This window comes from Nelumbo lutea, chromosome 3 (assembly GCF_056320005.1).
Source record: "Nelumbo lutea isolate HS-2025 chromosome 3, American lotus-T2T, whole genome shotgun sequence".
Classification (NCBI taxonomy): Eukaryota; Viridiplantae; Streptophyta; class Magnoliopsida; order Proteales; family Nelumbonaceae; genus Nelumbo; species Nelumbo lutea.
In genome coordinates, this window is record NC_142686.1 from 56,816,081 (window position 1) to 56,844,052 (window position 27,972).

Below are 27,972 nucleotides of genomic sequence, written 5' to 3' on the forward strand. Positions count from 1 at the left end.
AAGTGGACAAAGCCACTAGTTCGAATGGTCCGTTCAATGTTCATTTTCGTTTGAACTTCGAAGCATCAAATGTGAAAGCTTTCTAAGGCTAGGGTTCAACGCCTCTGCGCCTCCATTGCTCCATCCTCAGTCTCGCTGGCGGACGGCGGTATTTCGTTTGATCACCTGATTTTGTTATTTCACCATGCCTGATGCCATGTGCTCTCTCTCTCTCTCTCACTCTCGCTCTCTCCCCTACATTTGAGCCATTGTCACTTGCAGGAAGTATACTTTGTTCCAGTGGAGGAGAAGGCCCCATCCTAGCAGAGAAAGGATTATCCGAAGCCATTAATCTTCCACGACGGACAGGCAGTGGCAAGGTCTACACCATTAAGCGTGTCGGCAGTGCTACTGTGGGTACCTATGGGAGTCATTCTAGCCAAATGCATGATTCAGTTAAAAGAGTGATAGATTTATTCAGATTTTTTCTTTTATTTTCTTTTTCTATTTTAGAAAGCCAAATGCATGATTCATTGTATAGACACTCATGAAAAATGGGAGTTTCCAAAGGGAAATGTTATTTATTTATTTTTTCTTTCTGTTTGTTCAGTTCAGTATGTACTGACAGCTACGTTGAGAGGGGTTTATGGAGATCTATGATCTCCTAGTAAATAGGGATACATATCGTATGATATGCACTGATACATTGTGATATTTCGAGCATTTACCCAACGGTATTCACAGTTATCTAATGACCTTGTACATATATTTAACTATTGTTTGGGATTACCAGGTTTTGATCATTTGGGTTAGGCTTTCTAACCCATTTCACTGATTGGACCATGAACAATAAATTTGTTTTTTAACATACCTAACAAAAAAAATATCATCACTGATTAGATCTTAAGTTCTTTTTTGCCTAAAATATTTGATTTTCCTGTTTATATTCTGGCCTTTGATGCCTATACTTTCAGATGTTAAATTTGTTTTTCCAATTTGGGCTTTTTACTCTTTCATTTTAAGTGAAGTCTATGCATATGATGTCTTACAATTGATCTCTAAGGTAAGTTCATGTGTTGACAAGTACATGGAATAGAAAAAAGCTCTAAAGGGTTGCTCTCATTAGAGAGCCTGTGGAAGTAGATATCAGTCATGTGATGGTATATGAGGGATTGGTTGCAGTGGACTACTGCTCTATGTCAAATTCTACAAGCCAGAGTTATAAAAGACATGAAAAGATATTAATGGGAGTTTGAAGACCATACAAACGCAGGTAAAAATCACTAAAGCACACTGCACAAATATTCCTACATGATCCAAATATGCTCCCTAACGTGGAGGAACATTTTACTTGTTTTTTCTGTTTTTCCCTTTGACCGATTGCAGAGCACATTTTTGTTTTTATTGTATCTTAAGACCTGTTATTTGGGGTGTTTAAATAAAAGTTAACCCCACCTTACTTTGATATTTCAGATAGAATTGACTGAATCTTCATCGCCCGCTTCACTGTCACTGCTACTGCTCCCACTCCCACTCCCACTCCACTCTCACTGCTGTTCTCACTGCTCCCACATGAACTTGAAGTCTGCTCATCTCTTTCTTCAGCATTCACCTGAGCCCTCAAGGCCTCTGCGGCATTAGGGCCCTTTTCTGCCTCGTCATCACTGACATTAAGGGTTGGAATCTCTAAAGGTAATTCCCCAGACAAATTGTTCTGATAGACATAGAGATATCTGAGGGTTGGAATCTTCCAAATGCTTATGGGAATCTCTCCAGTCAATCTGTTTGTAAACAACGAAGTTCTCTAATTTACTCAAAGATCCCAACTCACTTGTAATTTTGCCTTCGAGTTGGTTTTTCTGCAAGAGTAATTCCTTCAAGGAACTACAGGTCCCAATCTCTGGTGGAATTACCCTTGACAAAGAGTTCTCATTGAGGTAAAGTAGCTCCAATTTAGTTAGTAATCCAAAGGAGGGGATCTGGCCTATTAATTTATTATCCAGAGCTGCCAAGAATCTTAATCCACTGCAATTGCCCAAGCCTGATGGTATTTCTCCATCAAATTGATTGTAAGTCAAGACCAACTCCTGCAAATTCCTGCAATTACCTGAAACCCCCCAACTTTATCCTGCCCTCAAGTCTGTTCGAACTGACATCCAAGTAAGCAAGGAACTGAAGATTGTTTAGGCTCTTAGGCAAAACTCCAACTAACTGGTTCTCAATAAGATAGAGTTCTTCCAATTTAGTACAATTCCCAATAGATTCTGGTATGATCCCTGATAATTGATTACTATAGAGCCACAGAGATGAGAAGGTTTACTAAGACGTTAATGGTAGTGACCCACAACTGAACCGGCAGATGATGCAGTAAACTGCTTGTGTGAAATGAAATCATATCCTTTTATGTTGACTTTTAATGGCTTTCAGATGATGTTAATGGCTTTCAAAACAGATCAGATGATGCAGTAAACTGCTTGTGTGAAATGAAATCATATCCTTTTATGCCGACTTTTAGTGGCTTTCAGATGACGTTAATGGCTTTCAAAACAGATCAGATGACACAGTAAACTGCTTGTGTGAAATGAAATCATATCCTTTTATGTTGATTTTTAAGTAGGGAAAACATTTTTTGAGGAAAACATTTAATTTGGACCGGTTTGTATGGGGTTTGGACCGGATTTGGTCCACTCCATTTGTAAATGGACCAATGTTGGACTGGATCGGATTGGACCAAATCCAGTCTAATTGACAGCCCTACATTCCACCATGACACATGCAAGATGGCAGCTGGTGAGAACAAAGTCGATAATTCTCATGTAGTACTCCAACCAAGAAAAATTGTAAGGCCAGACTTGTAACACAAATTACAGATATGGCTTAGCATAAAAGGAACCTCTACTTCAGATACAGCAACTTCCAAGAGGCAAAACTTTGAACTTGTATGTCTATTCCCTAGTTCCATAGAAACCAACAATAATCTTTACTAATAATTAGTAATAATCTTCATAAAAAAAAAGTATAAGCTTCACATCAAAATACAAAAAGTCAACATATTTGTTGAGAAAAAGTGTTTGGTTGTATTTGGATATATTTGTAATATTGAGAAATTATGAGGACCTATGAAAGAGGCTTCTGTGTAAATCTGATATATTTCAGTCTATTGCTTATTTAAGCTAGTGGTTGTGTGGGATTAGGGTGTGACGAAGAGAGAGAGAGAGAGAGAGAGAGAGAGAGAGAGTTGTATCTCTTGTTCTCATAGTGGATATTTTTCCTCTCCTCTGGATGTAGGCTACCATGCTGAACCACATTAAAGCTTAGTGTTTCTCCTTGATTTGCTATTCTATTTTATGTTAGTTGACATGGTATCAGAGCGAGTTTTTTTATACTGTATTTGCTTTATGCTCATTCACGAATCTCTCAAAGGCTGCTGATTTTTGGGTGCAGGAAATGTGAAAAAGGTCTAGTAGGGTTTCCTCTAACAATTGAAGGTGTTCCAGTTGCTGTGAAGAGTTTAATAGTGGTATGATAAGTGATTTTGTGAGCTATGAAGTTATTCCGGTTGCTGCTATTTCATGTTCAGTTGTAGTAGTTGACTACTACAAAATATCCTCATGTAGTAGTCAACTACTAGCCTCAGGTTGCAGTTGTTTGTGAGTTGGTGGTGGTTTTGTGAGTTGAAAAAGTGGCTTTGATGCCTCAAGTTGTGATTGTTTGTGATTTTGTGAGTTAGAAAAGAGGTTATGATGCCTCAAGTTGTCATTGTTTGTTAGTGGTGGTTTTGTGAGTTAGAAAAGGGGCTTTGATGCCTCAAGCTGTAGTTGTTTGTTGGTGGTGGTTTTGTAGGTTGAAAAAGAGGTTATGATGATCAAGTTGTGGTTGTTTGTGAGTTGAAAATGGGGTTTTGATGCCTTGAGTTATGGTTGTTTGTGAGTTGAAAAAGGGGTTTTGATGCCTCAAGTTGTGGTTGGTTGGAAAAGGGGCTTGGATGCCTCAAGCTGTGGTTGCTTGTGAGTTGGTGAGTTGGAAAAGGGGTTGTAATGCCTTAAGTTGTAATTCTTTGTTGGTGGTGGTTATGTGAGTTGGAAAAGGGGCTTTGATGCCTCGAGCTGTGATTGTTTGTTGGTGATGGTTTTATGAGTTGGAAAAGAGGCTATGAAGCTTATGATGCCTCAAGTTGTGAATGTTTGTGAGTAATGGTTTGTGGTATGGTGATAACTCTGTTGGTGAACATCGGTGAACTGTTGCTTCAAAGGTCCTTTCAACATCTCCAAGGTTCATGGCTGTTGCTGCTTCAATAGTAAACCTATTTCCATGAAGGTTGCTTCAACATCCTACTTGCAAACTCAAGCTGGTTTTTCCACCTTGAGTTTGAGGGGGCATGTTGAAAGAAATATTGTGTTTGGTTGTATTTGGGTATATTTGTAATATTGATAATTCTGATATATTTTGGTCCATTTTAAGCGAGGGTTGTGTGAAATTAGGGTTTGAGAAAGAGATTGAGTGAGAGAGAGAGTTTGTAATATCTTTCTCTCATAGTGGATATTTTTCCTCTCCTCCTATGGATGTAGTCTACCAAGCCAAACCACATTAAATCTTGGTGTTCTCTCTATTTCTTCTTATTTTCTCCTTGATTTGCTATTCTATTTTATGTTAGTTGACAATGCTAATGAGAAGAAGAAAGAGAACAAAAGGAAAACTAAGATAATAAAAAGAAAGGGTGGAAACCTTGTTTTTTCCACAGAGAAAGAATAAAAGAAAAGGGCAGAAGAAGAGTGTCCCAAGAACGGAATGAAATAACTTAGAGAATAACGAGTGAATCCCCTGTTTTTGTCCTAGAAAAATAAAAAAAAAGAAGGGGGTAAAGAAGAATAAAAAGAAAATAAGAAATTCATACTTGGTTGATTTGTCTGTTGATCAGAAAAAATTCTTGAAGTTCTTCCTCGCTTATAAGTTGAGGTTTTCAAGTCTTAAGAGTTCAACACAATGTCCACCAACTTGTTTTTTTTTTCCTTTTTGATGAAAATGTCCACCGACTTGTTTGTTAATGAAAAACTAACAAACAGGAAAATGATAAAAAGAAACTAGTACATGAATTATGAAAACATTATGAACACACTAAATGGACAATTTAGTTAAACAAGGTCTATTGTAACATTATAACTTCACAAAATAAAAAAAGATAAAAATATTATATGGCACCTTGTACAAAAAAGCTAGGTGTTTTCACAAGGCAACCCTCCACGGATGCTTAGTCGCCTTGACAACTATGATCTAATTTCTAGGGAATACTTGACCACTAGAAATGCAATTTCTGCATATATTGGATAATTGGAGAATATAAAATAGTTTTAGTGACTGAACATTATATGGATTTTTAATAATTGTACCAAAAAGTATGACTTACTTTACAGATTGTTTTACTTCTAGTCGAAGCTGTTGGCTTACTAAAATGGTAAAACAATGCACCTGTACAGAAGAACCTGCATTCAAGATCCACATTTAGATACACATCATGAAAGCAAAGAAATCAGACTCAGATCAACTAAACAAAAAAATTGACTTGGTAAGTCACAATAGTGTGCTTTGTCTTAATAATAGATGAAAAAAGGAGTGAAACATGACATAAACACCAAAATTACTGGTTATTGAGAGAAGGAAATATATATTTCATGCCACAACGTTTTTAACAACAAAAGGTTTAATAGAATAGCAGCATAGTAGTAAACACAATTACACATGCTTCCATAAGTGTATGTTCCACCATATATTCATCCCCAGCTCTTTATTGATACCTGAGCTACCAAGAGGCCTTGACACATTTATTCACTTGATGCTCCCAGAACTTACTACAATTCCAGCGTGTTTTCTCTAAAAGTCCCAACAGATAATTCTAATAGGGTGGTACATGAGGTTCTTCCATTACAACTGATCAATCACCTACAGGGAGCCCTACCACGAGTCACAAAATGGTCTTGTTTCTTGCCAAAATTCCATGCTTATTACCTTCCTGGCTTAAACTGTATCTCCAAGAAACTAAACACATTTGATACAAGAAACCCGAAAGATGATTTTCCACTGACATCAATGACTGCCACAGTTACAGTTAGAAGATGTCCTTAGTAAAGGAGTCAACAGGGCCGGTCTACATGAGATTACTAACAAGTTAGGCATGATTGACATCATTGCAACAACTTGAGGAGTGACTGGAGTGTTGAGTGACACTATGCAAGGGTAAATTGGGAATATTGTTATAATCCAGACCTGTTCAGACTTTATATATTTGTAGAGGAGTATAAGAATCCTTTTCCCCATGATCATTCTTATACTAAGGTGGTCATTAGATACAGAAGATCAAACCCATGATTTATCCTATCTTCTCTCCTTCCTACCTCTACATGAAGCCCTTATTATTGTGCACCAAATACATCAAATTCAATGCCATAAGTTTGCATAACCCCTTTACTACTAACCAAGCTTTTAGCCATTCAATTACACCATCAAGTATATTCCATGATATAAACCCATTTACATCCAACCAATTTCTTACTAAGAGTAAGTACCAAGTCCCATGTATCATTCTGATCCAAGGCTGACTTTCCTATTCCATTGCTGCCCTCCATCCATAACCAGTCATGGCCTCCTGTACAGACTTACGAACAGAAACTACAGACAAAGAAGAAATGAAACAATGAAGAACAGAAAATAAGTAATCACAAGAAATAAAGCAATTGGTAAGTAGTGCAAGAACACTTACTCTTCCAAAGTGCATTTGGCATATCAGGATCAATGGAAGGAGTTGGTTATGTATTAGATCCATAAATCATCGAAATAGATGATGGCTGAACCTGAGTAAGTGATTACCATGTATAAACCTATGTGATTCTTGGGAGGTTTTGTTGAATACAATCAAAGCTCATCAAATAATAGAATGGATAAAGATGTATCGGAAGAGCAGGAGTGTAACTCAAGAAATATAGAAGAGACTCAAAAAAGGTGACATCAATAGTGATGAAATGATGTCTTTACAAGATTATAACGCTTACAACCTTTCTTAGTTCGAGAATAACCAAGGAAAACATTTTATTCTTCTGGAGTCGTTAACCAAGTTTAGAATCAAACAAGTGAGCAAGGAAAAAACAACCAAAGGAATGTCCACTAAGAGAGAATAAGGGACCATAGTTTGAAATGTCCATAAATTTCCTAATATTTCTACAAAATTATTTCCATTTCCATGGTTTCTGACACAACATTTTACTGGAATCAACATCTTCCCTAGTGAACACCACCAGCATTATGTAGAGTACAAGAGATAGTAATTATAACATAAGTTTGCAACAGTATTGTAGATAATGTGGAGTAGCAATGCTATTGTCTGCCTAATGGACATGATTCTTTTCAAACATGAAGTTAAATATTAGTTTGTGTTTATTAATAGATTCTTTGATTGATCTATTAGAACCGCATGGATTATCTATGAGTTTTAAACTTTGCTTGAACTCATTCTATTGTGTAATTTTAACCAAGGTTCAAAATATTGATGCACCCCAATAACACCGTAAGGTGCATATCAGGGGTTTGAACAACACTACCTATTTTCTTAGTTTTCTTTCAAAACTTTATAGGAGCTGATCTTAGCAAGGCCTACCCCCTGAAAATATAAAAAAATTTTAAAAATTAATATTCCACATATCAGAATGGAGCCAATACAATACAATATGCCCGATATGCCTTGATATGTGACCAAAATTTGAACCTTGATTTTATAGGAGCTGATCTGTACTTTTGTCTGATTTTTGCTTGAAAAAATCACAAAAAATTATGGAAGCTTCAAACAGCTGCAAGAGTCATACCAAAATATTCCTAAAATCAAGGCGCATCAAACCTACCAGCTTAAAGAGCTGCTGTGGTGGTGGTCTAACATCAGCAGGTCTCTGTAGTTTGGGTCAGCAGAAAAGGTCTTCCCACAACCAAGAGTGGCTCTGATACCAAGTAGAAAGAATAGGAAGAGAAGAAGAAGGGTTCAAATGCGGTGTGTTGTTCATTGTTCACACCCATAGACCAAAAAATCTAATATAATGACAAATTACACTAGTGCCCTTATTTGGGTGCCCAAAATATAAATAGTGGTATAGACAAAAATACCCTTGCAACACAATGTATTCTCAACACTTAGATACGATGCTTGCTTGGGTAATGAAGTTCTTTTCTAGGACACCTGGATTGAGGACTCTTAAGGATAGATTCCTGAGTACGCATGCCCTCTCTTCAAATAAATTCAAGGACATTTCTTCCTCCAATGTGTCAAAGGCTCTTGGGATTTGAGCTTAAGGGATTCAAAGGTGGATTTTGAAGATGATTTATTCACTCTTGTGAATTCAGTGTTTTTGGATCAATCTTGCCCAGATAGCAGAATTCGGTCAAAGTCCTCATGTTTCTTCTCTTACTCTTCGTTTTTCAATGCCCTACTTCAGTCTGCTAATGTGCCTGTTTTATTTTCCTTTTAAAGAAGTGTGGTTGTTCTTGTACCACCAAAGATTAGTGTCTTTCGTTGGGAAGTGGTTCTCCAAAAATTAATACTATGGATGTGCTTCAAAGAAAAAGGCCTTTTGGTGCCTCTCCCCACATATTTGTAGCCTTTGTTTGGGGAGTGGTGAGATATTGGCTCATCCATTAATCTCTTGTCCCTTTGTTTCTTATATTCAGGACTGGTTCTCCTCTCTTTGGTTGTAGGTGGAATCCTCCCTAGAGAATGGTGAACCTTTCCGACTCTAGCTTCTTCCAACATTCAAAGAAGAGGGTTAGGGTGATGAGGAGAACAACTAGAACAGCTATAATGTGGTCGATTTGGTAATATAGAAACAACAGGATATTCTGAGGGCAAGAAAGAATCAAAGAACTCACTGAAGGCATAGCCATCAAGATACTACATTGGTTGAAAACATTGGATCTTTTCAAAGACTTTTCTTTAGATGACTTCTTTAGGGAATGGAGTGCTATAGCGGCTTTATCTTCCTCTTCTCCCATTGTTCAAGAAAGTTGGTCCCCACCTCTATCTTGTATGAAACTGAATTTTCATGGAAGCTCTATGGGTAACCCAAGTCCTTCTGGAAATGGGGGTATCTTTAGGAATGAAGAAGGAAGAGTACTAGGTCTTTATTTTGGCCTAGTTGAGGTAGGAGATTCCTTAAGGGCAGAAGTGTTGGCTTTACTCCAAGGTCTCAGATTGGCTAAACAAATGGGGGTTGCAACAGCTAGATGTGGAAAGAGATTCCAAGTTGGTAATAGGTTGGCTGCAAATAGGAAGCTTGGGCCCTTGGCCCTTCAGACAGAATATAAGAGGCTTTTGTGTCTAGCAAGGGAGCTTGGGGTGCAAGTTAGATGGACTAGAAGATCAGAAAATGGAATGGATGACACCTTTGCAAAACAGTTGTACTCTTTTTTGTGTGGTGAGAATTATACTCTTTAATTAGTCAATGGAGCTACTATTTCCTATCAAAAAAATTTCCACTAACATCAATATTTTAACCCTGGTGAGTAGGGGTGTTCAAATTCAACCACTGAACCAAAAACTAAACCAAATCGAGTGAGTGATTTCAGTTTGGTTTTTTCAGTTCACAGTTTGGTTTGGTTTTAGCATTTCAAAAAAAAAAAAAATCAATTTTGATTTTTGGTTCGGTTTGACCAAAATTTTCAACTGAACAGAACAGAAAACTGAACTACAAATGGTGATATATATAAAAAATATATATTAATATATTATTATATATTAATATTATAAGATTATAACCAATCAGCCAGTCCCAGTGTCCCATCCCTTTTACCCTTTATATTTTTTGTTTCTTTAAAATACCCCCATCCAATCCCCACCCCCCACATTCAAATAATGCTCTACCAACCCTACACAACAAACATAACCCCCTAACTCTAAATCTCATTCTCATTGAGAAAGAACAAAGAACAACTGTCTGAACTAATTCAACTAAAGAACAAAGGTGCCACCCTGCTAGTCCACCACTATTATTGCACTGCCTACCGGCCTGCCACATAGCCATTGTCCTATCCTGCCACTGCCAACATGCTGCACTTCCATTGCCGATTTGTCGCCAGTTTATAATCCCTTGGACAAAATTCAAAATTCAGAAGTACCATTCCATGCTTGGGAGCCCTCAAATCCATCAAGTCTCTAGATTTCTCTCGTCTCCAGCAATGGAAATAGAAGGGACCTTTCCAGGCCAACGTATGACTAATGTAAGGACTAAAGGATGTTCATTTTCGTCTCATTAATTTCTCTTAACAGTCAGCACCTTGTACAGAGTTAGAACTTAGAATTTCTCTCTTTCTTGATTGTTATTATTATTGGTTTTAAATTTTGTGGTTTTGTAATTTGTAGAATTGGCAGCTCTACAAAACTTGGATTCTTGGAAACATTGAATTTGACTCTCTACTCTCTAATTAATCTCTATCAATTTGATAACACCCTACATATCCAAGCTATGTCTAATTGAGACATTGAGTCATAATATTAAATGCATGGAACAATGGATGCATGGTGATCTAAAAGGGAATTGTAGGAAGTCCTGAGAAGTATAAAAAATAGAACGAAATCGGTTTGTCATGTTCAGAAAAGTGAAAGTTCCTTTACGGTGAGTTTCATGGGAACAAACTGATTTAAAAATCAAACCAAACTGATTTAAATCTGGTATGATTCGTTTCGGTTCTGATATCCAAGTCGGTTTGGTTTGGTTCACGAGAACAGTTAAACCAAAATGTTGGTTAGGTTCTCAGTTCTAACCAAACTGAACCTAAAAGATTGAATGAACACCCCTACTTTTCAGGACTATCTAAAATTGAGAAAAGCACATGGTTTATAAGATAACACGTTGTAAGGACAATATTGCTCCAATAAGACATGGGGACCAACATCTAATGTCTTGGTGGCTTTCAAAACCAAAGATGTTTATTCTTTCTTTTAGCAATTCCATTTTGTGGCAAGGTATCGATACATTCAAGTTCGCTGCCATATACCATATTAAATAAAGAAATAAAAAAATAAAGATGGTAGATATTCTTTTGCATTATTAAATGAAGTCTTTATTTCCATAAAAAAAAGGATTTAAAATTTGATAACAAATTCAAATTTATCTGTCATTAAGTATAATCATGTCATCTAAGAATGATCCTCAACAAGTGTGAAACTTTTTTTGGACTAAAATTACCCTCTATTTCTTTGTTTGAATAAGGGTATAAAAGTCATTTTATTACAGTTTTAATGGCCATATTTGTGTATTTAATCCATCTCTAATTGTAAGGGTTGAAAATTTAACTTCAATTATTACTTTCCACCTCATTTAATCCCCTCTCATTAAGTCTTATACTTAGGGTATTTTTAAGTTATTTTTCGCTAATAAATGCTACTAATTAAATCTATGTCAATATTTTTAACAGTATAAATCCATATATTTTAAAATGGACTCAAAAACAAAACCATTCTTTATCAAGTGGTGGTTAAGCAATTCAACCATCGGAATCAAATTTATCAATCTACAAAGTCATAATTAGGTAATACAATTTTTAAAATAGAAATAAATAAAGAAAATTACAAAAGGCGTAGAAAAAATAGTTCATCTTTTGAGTTAAATGTATCAAACTTTAATGTCATAAATAAATAATAAAAATTAATAAAATATAAAAATAAAAAATACATACATTTTGCAAAAAGGGCATTCAGACACATGAATAATATCATATATTTATCATATTAAACAAAAAGTAAGTGTAAAATATCAAATTTAGTTTTATAAACAAAAATTCAAAAAAACTATAGTAAAAATTGAACACATATAAATCTACATTTACACTACTATTAAAAATATGAATAAGTGTCGACAAATTAAGAAAGATATGATTTGAGATTTGAATAAATTTAGGAAAGATTAGATTTGAATAAATTTAGGAAAGTCAGATCCTAGGATTAAGGGAAAGATTTAGTCAATCCCTAATTGAGAGAAATTCTAGGAATTTGTCTCTCCTATCTTTTCTTATTTAAGGTATATGCTCAATATGTTTTGAATCATCAATAAAGAAAATCTTCTTCTTTTCTCCCTTTATATTTCGCAACATGGTATCAGAGCCATAGGGTTCGATCATGAATTTTAAGGCCGCCATGGTTGGCTCAGGATCAGCATCTTCGGATGCTACCAGTGGTGTGACGTCTTCGGATGGAGGTATTCCGCCTGCGGCTATTTCTCTTTCTGAGAATTCCCTTCAAATTACCATTCACAAACTGAATGGAAAAAATTATCTTGAGTGGTCTCAGTCCGTGCAGTTGGTGATCGACGGCAAAGGGAAATTCGGCTACTTGAATGGCGAAGTAAAACCACCAGCCACTGATGATCCAAAGTACGGGCAGTGGCGTTCTGAAAACTCGATGGTTACCGCCTAGTTGATCAACTCTATGGATCCGGTGGTTGGAAAAACATTCATGTTTCTGCCGATGGCTCGCGATGTGTGGGAAGCTATTAGGGAAACCTATTCAGATTTGGACAATCATTCACAACTGTTCGAACTGAATACCCAAATGTGGAAGATGCAGCAAGGTGAACGTGAAGTAACAACCTATTATAATGAGATGATGGTTGTTTGGCAGGAGTTGGATTTATTTGAAGAAGAATGGGAAAGTCCAAGTGACAGTGCTCGGTACAAAAAGAAGAAAGAAAGAGGCCAGGTTTTTGTCTTCTTGACTGGTTTGAACAAAGAACTCGATGAGGTTCAGGGACGTATCTTAGGACGAAAGCCCTTGCCTACTATAAGAGAGGTTTTTTCAGAAGTGCGTAGTTCACGGCGAAAAGTGATGTTAAAGAATGTTGGTGAAACAAAAACAGAGAATGAAGGGTCCGCTCTTGTGGCTCGAGGTGCAGACTTAGACGGAGATAAATGAGGAGGAAAGCAAAGACCTAGGTGTGATCATCGTAGAAAGCTATGGCATACTCGGGAAACCTGCTGGAAGTTGCACGGGAAACCGGCGGGTTGGAAGAAAAAATCAGGCAGTGACAACAAGTCAGGGGGAAACGTCCGCGCACTTCAAGTAAGCAACTCGGATCTAGGGCAGCAGTCATCCTCAGAGTCTCTTCCTTTCACAAAGGAACAAATAGAGCACTTATATAAAATGTTTCAATATCAATCGTTAAGAAACTCTAACCCATCATGTTCTCTAGCTCAGTCAAATAATTTCTTCACTGCAGCCATTGCTTGTACCAAATCTAATGGCTCCTGGATACTAGATTCAGGTGCCACTGATCATATGACCGGCACTTCGCAATTCTTTTCTTCATATACACCCTGAGCAGGGAATCGAAAGGTTAAGATTGCAGATGGTTCCTTTGCTACTATTGCTGGGAAAGGAACTGTACCTATTTCTCCTTCTCTAAACCTCAAAGATGTTCTGCATGTTCCTAACCTATCATACAATCTCTTATCAGTCAGCAAACTGACCCTTGATCATAATTGTCGAGTTAATTTTTTGTCTTCTTGTTGTAAATTTCAAGATTTAACCTCGGGAAAGATGATTGGGGGTGCTAAACAGGATGGTGGTCTCTACCGCTTTAATAAAGGATCTACCTTTGGAAGGCAAGACCAACAGACTTGTTTCAGCTCTATCTTTGTTTCTAGTGACAGTGATGTTTTGTTACGGCATTATCGATTAGGTCATCCTAGCTTTCAATATTTAAAGCATCTATTTCCCAAGTTATTCATGAATAAAAATCATTCAGTTTTCAAGTGTAATCTTGTGAATTAGCAAAACATCATCGTGCTGTTTTTCAGTCTCAACCATATAAAATATCAAAACCATTTACCATGATTCACAGTGATGTTTGGGGCCCTTCTAGAGTAACAACTCTTTCTGGAAAACGTTGGTTCATTACTTTTATTGATGATCATGCTAGGGTAACTTGGGTTTTCCTTTTAAAAGAGAAATCTGATGCTGAAATTGTATTCAAAATTTTCTATAACATGGTTCAAACACAATTTCAGACTCATATTAAAATTTTTTGAAGTGGTAATGGAAATGAATTTTTTAACAATGTGTTAGGAAATTTTTTTGCTGAGAAAGGAATTGTACACCAAAGTTCGTGTAATAATACACCTCAACAAAATGGAGTGGCTGAAAGGAAAAACAAACATCTCCTCGAAGTTGTTAGAGCCCTAAGTTTTCAAACTAAGTTTCCTAAGTATATTTGATTAACAGAATGCCTACAGGAGTTTTGGATTTTAAAACACCCATATAGGTTTTCATTGACTGTTTTCCAAACTCTCGGCTAGTGACAAACATTCCCTTAAAAAATTTTTGGAAGTGTGGCCTTTGTTCATAACCATGATCCTAAACGTTCAAAACTTGATCCAAAAGCACATAAATGTATTTTTGTAGGCTATCCCACTAATCAGAGATGGTACAAATGCTTTGATCCAGTTTCGAAAAGGATGTTTGTGACTATGGATGTCGCATTCTTTGAAGGAACCTCGTACTACAGCAACTCCCATCTTCAAGGGGAGAGCAACACTAGTGAAGATGGTTTTTTAGATAGTTCTGATTTAATGTTTGAATTTGTCTATAATGATGTTCCTCACAACCAGTCACCGAAAGAAAGCGAGGTAGAAAATACTAAATTAGTGGAAACAAATGAATTAAATATTGAAAATGAACAACCTTTGATGATACCATCTCAAAATGAAAAAGCTAAAACAACAGAGATGCGTGCGAAACAATATAAAGGCCTTGTATATTCAATGGAATATCTAGCACAGAAAAGGAGAGGCACTATTCTGCAGCATCAACAAGAATCTAATCTAAGGTTGGATCATGAAACTCATGATAATTCTCCAAAAATCCCTGAAAATATTCCTCCAGGTAATTCTAATTCTTCCAGTCAGCTTGATCTTCCCATTGCTCTCAGGAAGAGTGTTAGGTCTTGTACAAAACATCATCTGCCAAATTTTGTATCTTACAAAAATATTTCACCTTCATATTGTACCTTTATTTCACAAGTGTCTAGTGTATCCATTCCTAACAGTATCCAGGAGACCTTCATATTGTACCTTTATTTCACATGAGTGGAAAGAAGCTGTTTTTTGAGGAGATGAGAGCTTTGGAAAACAATGCTACTTGGGAGAAAGTGGACTTGCCGGATGGAAAGACAGTTGTCGGTTGTAAATGGGTGTTCACTCTGAAGTACAACTCAGATGGATCCTTGAAGAGATACAAGGCTCGCCTAGTAGCGAAAGGCTTTACTCAGACATATGGAGTAGACTACTCTGAGACCTTTTCTCCAGTGGCAAAGCTAAATACAGTTCGTGTACTCTTATTTGTTGTAGCTAATCTTGATTGACCATTGAATCAGCTGGATGTGAAGAATGCCTTTTTGAATGGAGACTTGGAAGAAGTATATATGGAGTCTCCACCTGGTTTCACTGAGAAGTTTGGAACTAAGGTATGCAAGCTAAAAAAATTTCTATATGGACTTAAACAGTCTCCCAGAGCCTGGTTTGAAATATTCACAAGGTTCGTCAAAAGTCAAGGATATAGTCAAGGACAATCTAATCATACTCTTTTCACAAAATGATCCACCAAAGACAAGGTTTCGGTTCTGATTGTCTATGTTGATGACATAATCTTGACTAGAGATGATATTGAAGAGATGAGCAGACTAAAGCAGAGCCTAGCCAAGGAAGGCCAGCTAAGGTACTTTCTTGGAATGGAAGTGGCAAGATCAAAGAAGGGCATTGTGGTTTTGCAACGAAAATATATTTTAGATTTCTTGAAAGAAACTGGAATAAGTGGATGCAAACCTTCAGACACTCCGATAGAAGTTAATACTAAACTTGGAGAAATTAAAGATGGGGCTCCAGTAGATACAGGAAGATACCAAAGGCTGGTAGGAATATTGATTTACTTGTCACATACACGTCCTGATATTGCCTTCGCCGTGAGCATGGTGAGTCAATTTATGCACTCCCCTTACGAAGAACATCTTGAAGCTATGTATCGAATTCTTAAGTACCTAAAAGGCACACCAGGAAAAGGACTCTTCAAGAAAAATGAGAAGAGAGGGGTTGAGGTGTATACAGATGTAGACTGGGCAGGCTCGACCACTGATAGAAGGTCAAATTCGGGGTACTGCACATTTCTTTGGGGTAATTTAGTTACTTGGAGAAGCAAGAAGCAAAGTGTAGTTGCTAGAAGTAGTGTTGAGGCTGAATTCAGATCAATGGCTCAAGGAGTGTGTGAGGTTCTTTGGCTAAAGAGGGTGCTAGCAGATCTCAAGCTACCAGTGAGCTTTCCTACGAAACCGTATTGTGATAACAAGGCAGCTATCAGCATTGCTCATAATTCGGTTCTACATGACAGGACTAAACATGTTGAGATTGACAGACATTTTATAAAGGAGAAGCTTGAAGAAGGAATAATCTGCACTCCATTTGTACCAACCACACAGCAAGTTGCAGATATTTTAACTAAGGGCTTGTTGAGTCAGCCATTTGAACTTCAAGTTAGCAAGTTGGGCATGATAGATATCTTTGCACCAACTTGAGGGGGAGTGTCGGCAAATTAAGAAAGACAGGATTTGCGGCAAATTAAGAAAGATATGATTTGAGATTTGAATAAATTTAGGAAATATTAGATTTGAATAAATTTAGGAAAGTCAGATCCTAGGATTAAGGGAAAGATTTAGTCAATCCCTAATTGAGAGAAATTCTAGGAGTTTGTCTCTCCTATCTTTTCTTATTTAAGGTGCATGCTCAATATGTTTTGAATCATCAATAAAGAAATCTTCTTTTCTCCCTCTATATTTCGCAACATTAAGATTGTGGAATTTTCTTTTGACTAAAATACTCATTTTTTAATTTAGCCCCTATTTAATCGTAAGGTTTAAATTGTAAATTGAACTACTACTTTTTACCACGTTCAATTCACTCTGTTTAAATCTTACATTTTTTTTTGATAATTGAACAATAAAAAGATATAGAAAAAAAAAACATTACAAAATGAATAATCTAGCCAAGCAGTAGGGGTGCAAATGGATCGGATCATGATCCAATCCGATCGTTTATGTCAAATTTGGATATCCCCAGTCCGGATCTTCGGGTCGGATCAGGCCGGATAATAGGATCCAATCATAAACTAGATTAAATTTGGATCACTCCCTATATGATCCTATATATATATGTGTGTGTGTGTGTGTGTGTGTGTGTGTGTGTGTGTGTGTGTGTGTGTGTGTTATTTATTTATTTATTTATAAATATATGATTTATATTGCAGTTTTGTAAATTTGTTATATTATTTATTTTTTTACAAAAAAAATGTATATATATGATGAAAATAGTTGAAAAGATGCAATCAGATCTGTTGTTTATGAGATGCGATCGGATCTGTTGTTAATAGTATTGGATCGGATTCGGATATTCCCTTATTTGAATCCGATCCAATTCGTTTGCATCCCTACCAATCAGGTAGGCTTGTCAATGATACTTGAAACTTCACAACTCAATCCGATTATCACATATTTGGATGAGGTGCTTATGTAATCAGATTTGGATTTTGCATCCTACATCAGATATATATATCTGAAGCCCAAATAAGACAAAACTGGGCACAGTCCCCATACACCTAAATGTATTAACTGAGAGGGATGTGAGATATGACTCACAACTCAAGATGAAAAATAAACTCTGGCATTTACTGGTTTTTGTTTTTTTTTTTTTTTTTGATAAATGATATAAGCTTTATTAGAACATGGTTAAGTATCACAAGATTACAGGGTACAACCAGCAGTGGCGCAAGATGCAGCCCCAACCATATAACCAGATTATAACTGAGCCCATAATAATTCAGACTTATGCACCCCTTATTTTGCAAAGAAATCAGCCATCCTGTTAGCTGACCTCCTTTCCCATAGGGCTGAAATTGTCATATCTCTGACCAGCCACTTAAATCTTTTAATGTATTCTTTTATTTCCAAATTACAGTTTCCGGTTCCTTCAACCACCCTATTACCAGTTTAGAGTCACCTTCAATTAACAATCTATCATAAGTTAAATCTCTAGCAAGCTTTACTCCTTGCAGGACAGCTTGGAACTCTGCAAAAACCGAGTCCCCTACTCCAACTGGACCTGAGAACATAGCAATAACATGACCTTCATAGTTTCTAAAAACTCCCCCTATACCAGCCGGGCCTGGGTTCCATAGGCTGCAGCCATCAAAGTTCAGTTTGATAAATCCTTCATCCGGTGGTTTCCAGCCCACAACAGGTTTCTCCACATATCATCAAAGGAAAAATCAGAAAATAACTTTAGGGACTTGGCCCACATTAAAGCTCTATATAAGATGCAATCCAGAACTGCTTCCTTTTTTCTTTCTTTATCATTGAACACTCTGCCATTCCTTTCCTCCCACACCGTCCAAATCAATGCAGCCCTGATACATCTCCACAGAATTTTACTGCTTCTCTTTGGCGAACTGAAGGTCGTTGGTCCAAAGAGACTTCTAATCTGAGTAGGTAAGCTCTACCTTTGTCCAAGAAGCTCAAAAATCTTTTCCAAGAGACTATCAACAAAAGAGCATATCAGAAGATGGTAGCAGTTTTCTCCACTTTATTTACACAAGGTATACCAGTTAGGGAATAGGCACATAAAGGGTCTTCTTTTTTGCAAAACATCCAGAGTGTTTATTTTCCCATGGAAAACTTCCCAGCACAAAGCCCCAACCTTGGGAGGAATAGGTTTAGACCAGACTTTATCAGTAGGGCAAGGAAGAGAGTTTGGGTCTGAACACAAGAAAGAGAAAAAGGAGGCACAAGAAAAATGACCTTTGGGGTGTGGAATCCAAATCCGGCCATCTGATTTAGAGAAATCCAGGGCAACAGAATCAAGAATTTGTAACAATGAGGTTGCCCTTTCTGATTCAAGGTCCCTTAAATTTCTTAGTTCCAGCTTAACATAGTCAACTCAGAAAGGGAAACAAAGTGAGAGACAGGTTCTTTTTGAAACAAAGAAAGAGAAAACAAAGAGGGGAACAGATCTTTAAGGGTTGAATTACCAATCCAAAGGTCCTCCCAAAAAAAAAACTTGTCTCCAGAGCAAACATCATACCTGATCTGGCTTAGGAACTGAGGAAGCACTCCACAAATAGATTTCCAAGGAGAAGCCAAAGTAGCCCTTGACGATACCCCAGCAACCCAACCATTGCCTGCAGAACCATGGATATTACCAATCACCTCCTGCCACAATCTTCCCCTCTCCTAAGTCCACCTCCAAAGCCATTTACCTAGTAGAGAGGAGTTTTTCTTATTTAGATTTCCCATGCCTAGACCCCCTTAATCTTTACTTTCACACACTACAACCCATTTGATTAAATGATCCTTTCTACCTTCCCCTAGCTCCCACAAAAATCTCTCATCAACTTTTCTAGCTTCATCACTTCCCTCTGTGGCATTCTAAACACCAATAAATAATAGGCTGGCAAATTTGCTAACGTGGACTTTATCAATGTAGTTCTACCTCCCATCGAAATATAATTTCTCTTCCAGGCAGCCAATCTCTTAGAACACCTTTCCACAACTGGGTTCCAAAGCCTACTTTCTTTCGGATCGTCTCCTAGTGGCATCCCAAGGTATTTCAATGGCCAAATAGTTATCGGGCATCCTAAAGACTCGGTTACTTCCTCAAGCTCCTCCTGCTCCAAATTCATTCCTGCCACACAACTTTTCTCAAAATTTATTTTCAACTTAGACATATGTTCAAACAACTTGATCACCTCCTTCAGCTGCCTTGCCTTTAAAGGATCCCCACCCTCACAGAAGATAACTGTATCGTCTACAAACTGTAAATGTGTCACCACTGTATTAAGCCTGCCTACTCTCCAACCTTTAAAGAGATCCATCAAATCTGCTCTTAGGAGGACTCACTAAACACATCTGCTATTAGGGTAAAAAGGAAGGGGGACAAGGGATCCCTTTGTCTTAATCCCCTAGTAGCCAGGAAAAAAATCCCTCACCACACCATTTACCAGTACCGAGTAATGACAGGTTTTCAAACAATCTTCAATCCATCCACACCATCTCTCCCCAAAACCATAGCATTTCAATACTTCCAACAGGAAAATCCAGTCCACCATGTCATAGGCCTTCTCCAAGTCTAATTTACACATGAAACCTTTTCTCCTCCTATAATCCTCCACACATTCATTGGCTATCAGAATTTGATTGGTAATTTGTCTACCTTGAAAGAAAGCTCCTTGAGGTTGTGAAACCAAACTAGAGAGGACCTCTTTCAGCCTCAATGATAGGACTTTAGACTGAATTTTATACATGCTAGTCACCAAAGTAATAGGTCTAAAATCTCTAGGACTAATGGCATCATCCTTCTTAGGTATCAAAGCCAAGAAAGTGGAATTGATCCCAGGGCCAGGGAAATGTTTCTCAGCAAATGTTAGCAAATCAAATTTAATTATCTCCCAACAATCTTGGTAAAAAGCCATTGTCAAGCCATCCGACCCCGGAGCTTTAGACCTATCCATTGAGAAAACTGCCTTTCTAATTTCTTCCAACTCAAAGTCCTTTTCCAGCATCCTTGCCACTTCTAGGTCCAACCTTGGCCAGTCTAACCCTTCCACCATCACTCCTTTATCACTCACCTTCTTATATACTCTCTTAAAATGCTCCACAAAACAATTTGCAATTTCCTCTTGGCTCCTTGAGATTTCACCATTTATTTCCAATTTATCCACAAAATTTTCCCTCTTCTTCCATTGGCTATTGCATGAAACAACTTTGCATTGCCATCACCCTCCTTAATCCACTTATGTCTTGACTTGTGCCTCCAACAGATCTCGTCTCTAAGTAATATTTCCTCTATCTCCTTTTTTAAGGTCCATCTTAAGCTTCTTTCCTCCTCGGTCATCAACCTTTGACTTTCCTTTTGATCCAACTGCTCAATTCTAGAGGTCACATTCAATTTTCTTTCCTCAACTCTTCCAAAAACATCCCTATTCCACTCCTTCAACCTGCCTTTTAGATGTTGTATCTTTCTGTGAAACCTTACTCCTTTCCAATCAAAAGCCCCCACCTCCTCATTCCACCAATCTTTCACTCTACTAGTAAATTCAGGATGGGTAAGCCTACATATTTTCAAATCTAAAAGGAGTAGGACCTGTCAAAAAGTCTTTTGTGCCTATATTAATTGGATAGTGATCTGAGGTAACCCTAGGCAAAGCACTCACCATTAGCGCTCCCCAATACTCCTCCCAAGCAACATTGAACACCAATCTATCCAACTTTAAACAAATGGGGGAGGCATGAAAATTGGACCAAGTGAACTAGATCTGCTGAATTGGTATTTCTTTTAGATCAAAATCCTCAATAAACTCATTGAACCTTCTCATGCTTGTGGAAATCACTTGATTGGGGGTTTTTTGCCTCATTTGTAAATCTTATCACATTAAAACCACCTCCTGGGCACCACGGCCCCTCCCAAAGACCCTTAATATCATAAAGCTCCTCCCATAATTGGCAAAAATATCCCCATTTTGCTAGGTAGCTCTACGAAATTTTCCGGGTATCTTTATTCCAGATATCTCCAATATCGATGATATTTCAAATTTCATTGATAGATTATATATTTAAGGTTTAAATTCTAGAATGGTAGTAAAAACATTTAGATATTTCATTAAAATAATTATAATTTTTAAAAATATCTTCTTAAAAGAACCATGGGGAATTGGTGATATTTCAGATTTCATTGATACACTATGTTTTTAAAGTTTAAAATTTTAGAAGATTATTAAAAAGTTTTCAATATTTTGTTAAAATCACTATATATATATATTTTTTTTTATTTTATGATCAGGGCTCACCTTATACTTCTGTAGGTGACAGTTATATTTCTGTTTATCAAGTTAATGAAAGTTACCGCTTCCTATAAAAAAAAATACCATAATTTAAAGAATATATATTTTCCTAAAAGAACCATAGGGAATCGATGATTAATCAAAATGTATAGTAACAAAATAGAGGAAAAAAAAGTCAAATGGCACGTAATTGACACATTTAATGAAGAGAAGATAGATAAAAGGCTAAAATGAAGACAAAGAGAAAGATACCAATAAAGTCTCTCAAATTTCTCCTATTTGATTTATACAATTCTTTTCCAAGGTTTTTTGAGCCTTAAATGTGCAATTATATTTATTTTAATTATTCCTTGAAGGTTTAATAATTAATTCCATTTTTCTAGAAAATTTTCCCAATATTTTTAGATTTTCCAAATATCTTAGCAAATTAGCAAAATATCTCTGAAATTTCTCCATCTCTACATAGAGAAATGCCCATCAATATCGAAATTGTAAACCATTGGGCACAATTCCCATGACAAATGCTCCCAAAAACAGCTACCACAGCTCAATCAATAGGGATGTAGGAGAAGAATTTGAAAATCTAGCTACCTTAAGTAAAGAATACACCTCCTCCAAACAAGATGACTCAGGGCTGCCCAAGACCTGAAATTGGACTGACTCATACTCAGGTCTCAGGCTTAATTCTTGATAAGTTCCTCAAAGAGACCCACCATATCAGAATAACACTCCTCAAGGGACTTATCTCCTTGCTATAGATTGAAGAATGATTGAAATAGCTAGTAAATACAAGTAATACTATTGCTGTCAGATGTACATTCTCTTCACTTATTTCCATATTTCCTCAGAAGCATCAAGAACAATCAGTGAATTGCTGATTTTGGGCTGCATTTAATTCCATAACCATGTCTTGATATGAGCATCTTCTTGTATCCAATCTGAATGTGTAGACTTTCCACTTCAGGTTTCTTATCAGTTAGGTACTTCACTTTCCCTTTGCTGTAATAAAAACCTCAACAGATTTGACCCATACAGCATAATTGCTCCCATTTAACTTTATAGATATCATCTGAACAGACATGAAGTCTGTAGACAGAATGTGTCAATTTAGAATCCATTCTCCCACATTAAAGAAAGAGAGATTACAGAAAAGATGTGACCAGAATTGAGAATACCCTCATATCACCACTGTCAAATGCTCATCAAAGAGTCAAACACACATCAATTAGTTTATTTTAGCAGCAGAAAACATATTCACCAACCTGATCACCCATTACCTTTACTGCACAAATCACATAATATATTGCATAAACAGCACTTCTGAAATCAGTAACAGACCACTTCATAGTTCTGGTCACCACACGCAATTACTTGAATTCACAAATGTCAGTCACATCACTTAGGAATCATACCTCACAATCAGTTTTCTTCATCAGAGTCAGCATAATCCCTCTCAGATTATACCCAGTAGAGGGTTCCACACACCAGTCACTCACCATACAGATACTGATGGATGAAACCATCACAGATCACTCTGAAACACAATCCGACTTGGTTTGATTCTCAGAACTTTGTAGAGAACTAGAAAACCAAATGGAAGAACAGATCATACCAGGAGAAAGATGAAGGCACTTCAGCTTACCACAATCCCTGCTCCAATACCATGAAATATATTTATAATACGGCTTACCCCTGTATGTGCAGGGGTAAGATTGTGTACATCTGTCCCTCCCTAGACCCTGCATTGACGGGAGAGTCAGAGACTCATGCACTGGACTGCCTTTTTAGAACAGAAAGAGAAGAAGAGAAGAGATGAAAAGAAAGATGAAATAGAAGAGAATAACCAAAGCTGTTTTAGGTTGAGAAAAACCTTAACTCACACCAACCAGCTGGCTAGGATAAATAGATTACTAATCAAGGCTAAAATTACATCATTATCCCTGTTATGTAAAATATAAGGACGGAGTGTCCTTATTAATAGTTGAGAAAAGTCTAAACTACCCCATCACCCATAACTATGTAATTAACATAATTTTTACATATCTCTCAGCAATGCTAAACTTGCCTAGAAAGAGGGATTTAACTTGGCCATGTAGCTGGGGCTTTGTGGCCTCAAACTCACCTTACCAAAAGGGATAGCTAAATGAACATGTGGAGCCATTAAGGTCCCAAAACTATTTTTCCATGTAGAAGAAACCTTGGTCATCCATTTATATGCATGTATACAAGTATGTATATGTGTGTTGATAACCAATAGTTAGGGCCCTGATATGCAATGTTTTAAACTCAGCTGGACACAAAACTGTTTTGGTCAAGGGGTCATGGGTCAAATGGTCCAATTAGTGGGTCAACCCAACCTGTGACATCACACTTAATACATATGTAATATACTATAATTTTAAAACAAACAAACATGGCAATAACTATGACGCCAGAAAGGTATGATATCAGAAGAATTTTGACCAATTAACACCCCCCGGGTGAATTTTGGTGAATACCAGCTCAGTGGTTACCACTTTTATGATACCAGCTGATTGGTTATAAGTTCATCAAATATCATGCCTTTCTGGTATCATAGTACAACTCAACAAACATAGATTTTTAATGTATATGAACTAAATAAGTGATTTTACACACAAAGAGAACCGTGGCTTGGTAATCTTGAACTCATAAAGAAAATGCTTGGGTTTAAAACCTTCTTAATAGAATTTGTTGGAATTAACTAAGAATTATCAATTTAACAGTGGATATGGCTTTAAATATAACAGGACCAATATAGCCGACCCCATATCGTTGGGATAAGGCATGGATGATGGGGATGATGATGAACTCACAAATATTAACCCCATTAGTTCTTTGAAAATCAGATGGTTTTCAAAACTGCCCCAGTCAGTGGCAGTTCAAGTGTTTTTTAAAAAATTTAAAAACTGGGTTTTCTAAAACCCAGAATGGCCACTTTGGTGAACAAGACAAATTTTTTTATGGTGCTGGAAAGCAAACCAATAATTTTGACTTCAACAAGCAAAAGAGCATATGAAGAAAAAATTCTATAAAGTTAACAAAAACCCCACACTAGAGACCCCACATTTGACCAGAAGAATGCATTAATGGGTATAGTTAATAATAGGGGCAAGAAGAAAACAATATAATAAATTCCTTACCAAAAATCCAGCCATAGAAAACACACACACACACACACATATAAATATATATATATAGATATTGATAGATAAATATTTTTAGTATGATAAGGTTGAAACTGGAGAAAAAAAAAAATTGATAGTCATATTTCATTAATTCAAAGATTGATTACATGAAAATCCCCTTAGAGAGGCACAAGGTGCTGCCTTTCCATGCAGAAAACACAAAAACTACATCAAAAAGTGCATGACTGTTAAAAAGACGCAAATTACAGTTGCGCCCAGAACAATGTTTCCCTGTTTGTCCCTTATTTTGCCAAGACATTAGCAAATGCATTATCTGATCTCCCAACCCACTACCCAAAGTTGGTCCCAGATATCTGGGTCTTGGGAGGGGTGGACTGGACATGCCCCTAACCTTTGTCTTTTTTATTATTATTTTTTTTTCTAGCACAAAATGGCCACTATCAGACTTGAAGCCACATTCTCATACTTGTCAGCCTGAGATTTTACACTCATACCAAGCAATGGCCCCTATATGTAGGTTGTATGTAATCTAAACAATTTGTTATTACTTATAAGGAAACAATGACAATAGGCTCATAAAAAACAACAATCAAGAAGAGTATAACTTAAACCATAAATGGTAAAGAGATAGATTGAATAAACTAAAGGGAGATAGTGGGTGTTACCGTGGATAAAATGTTCAGTAGATCCAAACAAAAAGCTTGAAACATCATCTCCTCAACAGACTGCTTCACCACATTTTCAGAAGTATTTAGTTACAAACAGCAAGCTTCCCTGTCCATTCATCAGCCACTCCATAATCCAAGCTCATCTCTCTCAGAGGTGGGATGTTCTCCAATGCAAAAAGCATAAGATGAGGATAAAACACGTTATGGTGATCATATAGTACAAATTGCACAAGCACATTGGGACTTGAGCTATGACTGAAATAGCAAGCAATGTTCCTCGTTCCTGATACATCCAATGCAAAATCTAGTGGAGGAATAGATGGATATTGTGGCCGTAAAAAATCAGGAAAAATTTGAGATAGGTCACCCCATTCAACCCATCTCCCGGGGAATCGATGCGGATAGACTAAACTATCGCCATTCATCGTTAATATTACAACTTGTTCCTTGGTGAGCACAACCCCTGTATATTCACAAATGAAAGCACCAGCCGCAATCAAATCCAAGGACCTAACTCCCCAACCTGTTTCCCTTGACCTAAACACTTCAAAGTGATTCTGCACACCTTTTTGACTTACACGATTCCGGCAACTAGGAGGGCAACGACAAGAGCTGCCACACTCAATTATCAAAGGCTTTCCTCTCAAGAGGATACCTTTGCGATCATAGGCAAACTCACCACCATTTCTCTGGGCGCAATAACAACCATCGGAACAGCCCGAGACACAATCACAGCCACCATTTCTGATTTGCTGAAATGCAAAAGGGGGATAAACAGGCCTCTCAAGGTACTCAAATGACATTGGATCTTGATCAGAATCAATGTCATTAAATAGGAGAACTGGCAATTTCTCCTTCCTTTTTGAGATATCAAGAGACAAGCAACCATACGGCCTTGCAGACAAAGGGTTCTTTTTCAAGTTCTCAGCTAACTTAAACATAGAACTCCCCATTTCAGGTTGGTTAGGAATTCTCAAAAGCTTATACTTGTAAACTCCAAAACCAGACTTACCAACATCAAACCATGAACGCACTACTCTATACAGACCATCATAAACATAGACCTTACCAGTAACGCTTTTCTCATATTTGATCCCCCGAATGACTCTTATTTCTATTTCGTGTTCCATGCTCCGTTGTAATGCAAGATTCCCGCCCTCAAGCTTCTGGTTAACACACTGCTTTGCAAAACGCCTATCTTGCCCACCCTGACCAGTGTAGATTATCTCCTCCCCAGCATCCTCGTCATCTTCATACCCACCAGACACAATAATACTTGTTGCAATGGGCTCCCCGTTCGAACTCTGGCTCGCCGGAACATAGTCAATCCCAGCTTGAGGATGCCCATGCAGACCAACAACACACAATTCAACCCGGTAAAAGAACACATCTCCAATGTAAACTCCAGGAATTGTCCCAACAATCCTCTTCTCTCTGTTCAACCACAGGCCACGGTCCTTCATCAGAGTCGCAGCTTTTAAATCCGCCCTCATCCTCCTACCCGAACCTTGTTCTTTCTGTTCCTCATCCTGCATAAAGACAACCCGCATGGATTCGTAGAGCATCCTCGTCCTCCTCACCAAATCTCTAAAATACCTCTGATCCTCAATCCCCATGTCTGTAACCCTAACCATCTCTCCTGACCGACCGCTCTTCTTCTTGTTATGCCTAGCAACAGCCATGGAAACACTAACCTCCGGCTGAGGCATAACTGCCTGTGAATTCGAACCAAGAACCGCCACATCTCCATACTTCCTCGCGGAAGCAGACTGAAAGAGATGAGAAATCCGAAAGAATTCCGAGTACAAATCATTTTCCTCAGCAGTAAACTCCGATACCGGAGAGATTTCTTGGAGAGGATCGGGGTCAGAGCTCGAGCATTGCTCATAACCAGGATTAAAGTTAGGGTCGAGATAATGATCAGAACTAGGACCAAGGTTCAGAAAGTTAGGTTCTGGATCAAGAGGTTCGACTTTGGGTTCGATCTTGGGAGTGATGAAGTGGTCCGGAAGGAGATTCAGGTCTAGATATGGGACCAAAGATCCCATTTTCAGACGAAAAAATCACAAAAAGACGATCTAACAACAAGATTTTCATCACAACGAACAACTAGTTCTGCAGAGCTTTGAAGGAGTGTTCATGGCAGCTCAAACATGAGAACGCAGAGGCAATGAACGATCCAAGTTACCAACTACTCACTACTTATCAAGCATTTCGCGTGTCCGAAACCAGACAAATAAAGCATTTTACGTGCCGGCGG

The 27,972-nt window shown here is 37.4% G+C and overlaps 1 protein-coding gene and 1 long non-coding RNA gene across 16 annotated transcripts; one reads left to right on the top strand and one right to left on the bottom strand.

Annotated features, from left to right (window-relative positions):
• Window positions 1–12: 12 nt before the first annotated feature.
• On the top strand, window positions 13–4,536 carry LOC148865118 (uncharacterized). The gene is made up of 5 exons (XR_016110594.1): window positions 13–148; window positions 262–392; window positions 1,064–1,252; window positions 1,453–1,671; window positions 3,424–4,536. It is a non-coding gene; the product is annotated as an uncharacterized LOC148865118 (long non-coding RNA).
• Window positions 275–27,964, bottom strand: LOC148865119 (histone-lysine N-methyltransferase family member SUVH9-like). Of its 15 annotated transcripts, none has more exons than XM_088980518.1 (7): window positions 25,710–27,924; window positions 23,490–23,616; window positions 23,290–23,411; window positions 6,734–6,824; window positions 6,540–6,642; window positions 5,384–5,459; window positions 275–414 (listed from the first exon to the last, which is right to left on the bottom strand). In XM_088980518.1, the coding sequence occupies exon 1, from the start codon at window positions 27,758–27,760 to the stop codon at window positions 25,796–25,798; it is 1,965 nt and encodes a 654-aa protein (XP_088836644.1). In that variant the 5' UTR covers window positions 27,761–27,924; the 3' UTR covers window positions 275–414; window positions 5,384–5,459; window positions 6,540–6,642; window positions 6,734–6,824; window positions 23,290–23,411; window positions 23,490–23,616; window positions 25,710–25,795. The 15 variants fall into 15 exon arrangements, with proteins under 15 accessions (XP_088836644.1, XP_088836653.1, XP_088836650.1 ...); XM_088980517.1 differs by lacking the exon at window positions 275–414 and adding an exon at window positions 5,073–5,290 and having other exon boundaries at window positions 23,520–23,616; XM_088980515.1 differs by lacking the exon at window positions 275–414 and adding an exon at window positions 5,073–5,290.
• Between the last annotated feature and the right edge of the window lie 8 nt (window positions 27,965–27,972).